Consider the following 6,905-nt stretch of genomic DNA (forward strand, 5'->3'; position numbering starts at 1 on the left):
CTGGGCCATCTGCCTGGGAACGGGTAAAACACCAATGGTGCCATTCACGGTCGCAGGGCTATTCTGCAGGAGAGCTGCACGGGCTCCTCGATTCAGATTAGCGGGAGTGTGGATCCCTAAATCGAAGGGGTCTGGGGCAGCGGGCGGGCTCGTCGAAAACGAGGCCATCGCCGCGGCTTGCGACTGCGCAAAGCGCAGGTTGAGTCGTTTGTTGTGCACTTGTTAAGGATTTAGGTGTAGACAGGGCCATTTTCTTAACACTTGTATGCCAAGAAAGTGTGATGACAAAGGAAGGTGGTCTATCTATCTACGATTACGTCAAGGTTGCAGGTACAGGGTAACTCCGTACACACAACGGAGAGAAGGGTCAGAACAGCTCAGCGCACATATGGAGGTTACGGACCGCTGCGATGTGCTTAACTAACCTATGTGTTCTTTTGGATGGTTAAGAATACTTCAATAGTGCTTTAAATCAACACGAGTAGACTAAGAGAGTGGACCGAATGACTTTGAGTAGCAATATTCCAAAAGTTGATGGATGTTCACATTTGCGTACAAAAGCTGGCACAAGCATCATCAACTTTTCTGCAAGAAATATAGAAGGATGCACGACGAAATAGATATCTAAGCAGTGGCTGCGGAGAAGGGAAGGAAAGTAAACTCTGTTGCAGAGCGATCAGCTCGAGGTTGACATGGGCCTTTGAGTACCGTATAATAAGGAAAGAGAAAACACTTGAAAGGACCATACACCCAGAAGTTAGTAAGAAAATTAGCTGTTTCTTACTTGAGAATATATAACAATTTGGTGTATTTAACACTATTTGTTGCTTCAGTTTTATTTACTTTGGGTTCATTTATATATCCCAACTGTAACACTAAGCTTTAGACTGCTCTAGACTACCAGCCACAGATTTTTCTTTTAGATGCGACCGCAGATTTTTTAGTATTGCCTCATTATGTTTTATCAATTTCCCAAGATCCTTTTGAAAGGATAGTAACCCCGCATTGTTCCCGCTTCTTTTGCTAGATGCCATCGATGCTGTATCGCTGTGCGGGGTGATCGGTCTCCAGTTGGCCGACTGCGATTTTGATGTGGTTACTTCGAGAGGTAAAGGGTTAAAAAGATTGGGACACTTCAAAATTAAGATAATGTTAGTTTCGAAATGGATCAGAGGATTCCCAAGTCTAAATATACCGATTGGAATTCTACAGAGTCTCGCCATATCATTGACTGAGACTCGAAAGGGTCTTGAGACAAGTTTGGCGGGAAGTTTAAGCAGTTTTGCATTGGTATTCTTGCAGTACCGTTCTGAGTGGAATTAAAAGTGTCCCAGAAGGTACAAAACCATTGATACAAAAGCGCCGGCTCCGTTTGAGATCTTGATCGATCCTCTGGTACTGCAAGATATGGTCGTTCACTGCGTGATGAATGTGAGCTCCCAAAATCCGAGTCCAATAAAGAGGGTATGGCATCATGCAGCTCAGCAGTGGATTGTTGGCCTGCGTAATCCATCACTTCGTGTCGGAGATTACAGTCGGAGTTGAGAAGAGCTTGCCCACAGCTGAGCATTCCGACTGAAAGGAAGTAGTCGTAAATCTGGGTACGCAGAAGAGTATGGTAGTCCCCATTGGGAGGTAGTTGGTCTGGGAACGTTTGTTGGATTGGACACACGTTGTAGTACTTTGACAATAAGGGGTTTTGAACCATAGTGGCAAAGGGGATTGGAGGGACGTTTGAACTGATGTACTACTGCAGGCCATTGCTAGCCTGTTACTCCTATTTATTCTTATACCAAGAAATCTATATTGCTAGTGAAACGTTAAAATCGCATTCTCCGTGGCATGGGCTAGACTTGAGAATTGGCGGGAGAACATTCCATCGGCGCCCACACAGCCCCTGCGCCAAGAGCAGATCACCCCACTCAACCACAGAGAGGATTCGCATCTACCTGGATATTTCTGAATGTGAAACGGGCACCGCGCTGGAACCTGTTGCAAACTATGTACATGGATTGGGTAGGCACTGGCAAACTCACCACTACATCAACTGACAATCGAGCACATTGGATGCGTATAGCTAGCTGTGTGTCAATGCTTTGAGTAATGTTGTCTGCAAACAGGATGGCTATCCTGCCCTTGAAGGCTTGGCTGACTCAATGATAAAAAGGGGCCACACAAGGATGGCCGAAGCTGCGCTGGGTTTCCGCTCATCGCCTACTCGGAATACCCCTCACGGAACCAAAAACGTCATGATGGCAGTGTCGCCGATCGAAAATGGACGTATGTGGTCTGCTCTGCAATCTGATTGGCAGCTGCGATAATTTCCTAGGCAAAGGCTGCTTCCAGTTGCTATTTTGAGCCACCTGAATCGTATGATTTAGACGGTCGATCACTCTTCGCGTGGACGCTACTCGACGACTAGACGATGAGCTTGATATAGAGCTTGACTGTACTAAGAGTTTGAGCTTGGCAAGTATTCAAGTCTCATTTGCTGAATCTGGATGCTTCGTTTCATTGGCACGCCTAACCGCTGGTGGTTGACAGTTCACGTGTAGATAGGAAGCACATCTATATCAAATGTAATTCGCCACTCAGGTGCCAGGCTATCAAGCTATGCTGGCATACAAAACTCTAATCTTCGACCTGCAAGGGGTACAACCTTAAATTGTCCCTTGCCGCTGATCGGTAGGCAACCTTTGTTGTTATTCTGGGGAGGTGGTCTGATTTAGCAGAGCCTGGCTGTGATCATTTCCCAGCTAGGCATTTTGTCAGACGCCGTGCCGCACGACGCCATGTCCCAAATTCAAGAGGCTCACTGATTAGACTGCAATTGCCTGTTAGAGACTGACTTTATGACTGTCATGAGAGGGATATGGAGGTTTCATTTGAGTGTTGTTTACATTGCGCAGTGGTACTGAGTGAAAATATTGATTGAACTTGATTATTCATTATTGAGATGAGAGTTCTTTTCGGGTTTATATCTCTAGATGATTTTATCTAGGACCTTGAATTCTAAATCTAGGCCTTTTAGACTAATAGCCTGAATCCAGAAGGGAATCGGGATCCCCGGATTTTCCAAACATTGCTGAAGGACAATTTGGCTTAGTACCCGCTAGCTCACCCAAATGAGTCTAAGAGCTTGGTCGCAAATTAGAGTACCCTTAGTATAATACTGCCAAAAGCATCATGCCTCATTGGGTGAGTCGGCCTAAGGACTTGCCTTGGACTGTCTTTAGCACTAGGTTTCGTCATTGGCAAGTAAAAATATCCGAGTTTTCTCCCTTGGCTTCCACTTCAGAGTTCAAGATGCATTCTATCAGTTCTTATAATGAACTTGTCGTACATTAACCGGTCAAAAGAGAAATTCCAGCTCGGGGGCCTCTATCCCTTGAGGTGTGTTAAACCTCCCGCCAGGTCACAGCAGTGGGTTACAGCCAATTCAAATGCGTCAATCAAAAGATACCTGTCGCCCCCCTATTTCAGCCTGTGATAGAAGTACCAGCAATCTCTCGAGTTACAAATCGCTACATCACACTGCTCACGTTCCCAATCTATTAAGAGGTTCCACCCATGTACCTCCTAGAAGATGGTGGGCATGTGGGGCCTGGTACGGCCGGGAGGTTCAACACAACTCAAGGGATAACATCTATCTAGTGCACGAAATGTATAGCTTCGCTATCCGTTAGGTTATTTGTTAAAGAATTTACTGAGTGGTTGTAGTCCCATACTTTGTTCACAATTGTTCTTATCCTCCTCATCCCATCAAGATTGATGGCACTCTTAATATATATTTTACGTTTTTGGATAAACTTCCGCCAGAAGCGCACCGAGTCGAAATTAACTGGTGCAGTTCCGGTGACGTTTGTAGTGCAAGGATAGCTATTATGATCCTCTCCTGAATCACTCGTAGGGTTCAAGGGTTTATCAAAAGGCGATTGTTCGCGATCTAGTGCCTGGAATTCTAACCAGTTATCGGCCAGCCCCAAGAGAAGCATGTGGTTCAACATGTTGAGTAAGCCATCTGCTAGCCTCCTTCCAGTTAGCTTGAACTTATGTTCGGCATCGGAGTTGTGAGTGGAGCCAAAGTTTAAGCTATTTGGGTCGCAGGTAAATAGCTTCGGGACAGGTTCACCTGGTCCAAAGTTTTTATATAGTCTCTTTCAGTGCAAGTGTATTAAAACCGGTCACCTACTTTATACATAACATTATCTCATTTTCTTTAACACTGAGATTGTGCAATTGAAATCCCCCCTAAAGTTAATTATTAGCTACTAGCTAATATCAACAATTAATATTAGTATAGTTAATACACTGCTCTACTTAGGGACTTAGATATGCCCATAGCGACACTTTGGCAGTTGATAGGCTTACACACTAGTAGTATGTCGGACGAGGCAATTCTGTGCGATTCGAGTCCGGGCTTCTAGAACCAGGCATGTCTTTTGCAAAGGTCAACAAATCACATGCTAGTATTAAGTAAGGAAGGTTTCCAATGGGCAGTTGTTCAAAGGGGGGAATCTACTTAGCCAGACTAGCCCATTCAGGAAACAAAACCCGCCAAGACTCAGACTCTGACCTTCCCATTTGCTGTTCACTCAGGTCGCATTTCCACCCAATGAGGCGCTTTGAGTCGGTGTTAGCGCGTGTGCCATCTGTACAATACAATACAATACAATTTATTACGCCCGGCGGCCTGCTCTGACCGAAAGGGCACTAGTCACTAATGCTTACATACAACGCCTGCTTTTCGTCCTCGTTTCCCCAAGCCCATCCTGTGCTACACGTTGCTCAATCTGTATCCGCATTTCCTTAAGCCCAGACTGTACCTTACTTCTCACCATATGAATTGAAATAGGTCTCCTCGAGCCCATACTGCGCCTGTTCCTCGATTGTGCTTTTTCCTTCTACCCTATTGCTCCCTGCGTTTTCCCGTGATTTACTAGCATAGTCAGCGAACTAGCTTGAAGGCTATTCATCAAGTGTTCAACGTCCTATCTACGGCGGCTGAAGCGATGTCCGCTTTTATAAGACGGGGTGTTTGGTGTTTAGTGTAAGTAGGTTAGTAAGAGTAAGTGGGTGTGATTCTTGCAATCTGGTTTCAGTATTGTGTGTCGAGTCGGCCTGTGGCCATTGCAAATCGTATAGTTGCATGGGACTGCCTGTATGTTTGGCGTCCACTTTGCGTCATCTGATGGTGATTTCCCTCCTAGGTAGAACGAGAGGTTTCCTCTCAATGTCTCCGTGCACTGCAACATTTCAGTCCTATGCGCTGTCCATTTCGGTCATCGAAAGAGAAAGTGCTCTACTGTCTCTATCGCTTGCCCGCATGCGCATTGCTGTGACGCTGCTACGCTGATCCGGAAGAGGTATCCATTTAATGCCATCTGTACACTGGGGTTGTTATGCGGTGCTCGGTAATTTAGCGTCTTGGCGGATTTTGTAACCAGAATGGGTAAGTGAATTCCACAGGGAAGCAAAAATATCTTCCGATCACATAATGTGGGGTTCTAGCGGCAGCTCGGTGCAGCTCATACTGTTGATGGACTTTACTCATGCCTGCGCCTTCCACGCTCTAAGTCCGAGGGCGGGCTGAGATAGTTCTAAGAGGATTGCTATGTTTATTACATTCCTCATTATTTGGGAGCTGCCTGTGCTAATCCGTGGCGCTGTGGAACTAATGCCTTCCTGGCTTTCTGATTCCAGTTGTGTGGAATTCTCATGAGTTGTTTCTAATTCCCATTTCTGAGAACGCTGGGAAAAAGAGAAGGAAATAAAAATTACAATAGCTTAAAGCAGCATTTATTCACTGTATCTCACATCTTCTTTACCTTCTCACGTCGGCCTTACTTGAGCTTCAGCGTGTCGGATTCAGTTGTCTAATTTGCCCTACCCCTTCTGTGGAGGTTTAAGAGAAAGGTCAAGGACCCTGCGGAAACTCACCCTGTGTTTCATTGTTTTCCGGCCGGCTTGGCAGGGTAAGTTACGAGGCTGTTCAGATCTTAATTAGCTTTGGGATAAGACATTCCCCGGAAGTAACTCATACACCCAGTGAACACTATCCAAGATTGCTAATGCTTCCGATCAGCGGAAATACTAAAGGTTGAAATAAAGGCGTTAGATCTGCAGAAGGTAAGCAAATATGCTGAAGCAGAACAAGGGTACATCCGCGAGTTTCCAGACATGGAGAGCCCAGAGTCCCTAATAACCACAAGGGTCAAAGTATAGTTGGAGAGGCATGGCCGAGCCATTTGGATGGAGGCAAGATAAAGTAGCCACATTTTGTTTATACCACTTATCCTTATGAAACAGCACATATACACCTACCAATTAGCTTCTGGATGTAATATAAGAAGTATTTATGTTATGATTAAAGTCTTTTAAGTGAGTTTTTCTATATTAGGTTAAGACAAGACCAGAGCTGAAACGTGGCGAAGCATTAACGATAATATAGTTCTCGTATAGCTAACCTTGCAACAGCCACGACTAGTCTTAGAGTAGACTAGAGTATAGCATTAGCGTCGCAACTGTTGGATGTTTCAAATGGGGCAGTGACACACTGACATGCCATACATTCCACAGGATTTAGTTGCGCGCATAACTCAAATGACTTATACGAACTTTTCGCTCTTATTAAGGTGATCACTGGGTGAGCGATCACTATATCCACTAAATGTGTTAGTGGTGATTAGACTGGGATAGGTTATGCGCAACGCAAGTGCGAGGCTGAGTATTTATCTCTCTGCCAAGACTAACCTGCGACACGCCGCAGCTCTGGCATTAATGGACGTAGAAACGTAACCCTAGAAAAACATGTTATTAGTTCCTTAAATATTACTGCGTGCCACGCGCTTTCTGTAGAACACGATCTCTGCATATTTCGGACCAATCACGACACTCACTTTAAA

General features: G+C 45.1%; 1 protein-coding gene across 1 annotated transcript; it reads right to left on the reverse strand.

The window, feature by feature from the left end:
- Positions 1 to 1,023: 1,023 nt before the first annotated feature.
- On the reverse strand, positions 1,024 to 1,708 carry BKA55DRAFT_721444 (uncharacterized protein; the record flags this gene model as incomplete). Its single annotated transcript, XM_046201012.1, has 2 exons — positions 1,024 to 1,065; positions 1,196 to 1,708. The coding sequence occupies 2 exons, from the start codon at positions 1,706 to 1,708 to the stop codon at positions 1,024 to 1,026; spliced, it is 555 nt and encodes a 184-aa protein (XP_046040990.1).
- Positions 1,709 to 6,905: the final 5,197 nt, after the last annotated feature.

This window comes from Fusarium redolens (assembly GCF_020744475.1).
Source record: "Fusarium redolens strain MPI-CAGE-AT-0023 chromosome Unknown BKA55scaffold_38, whole genome shotgun sequence".
Taxonomy (NCBI): Eukaryota; Fungi; Ascomycota; class Sordariomycetes; order Hypocreales; family Nectriaceae; genus Fusarium; species Fusarium redolens.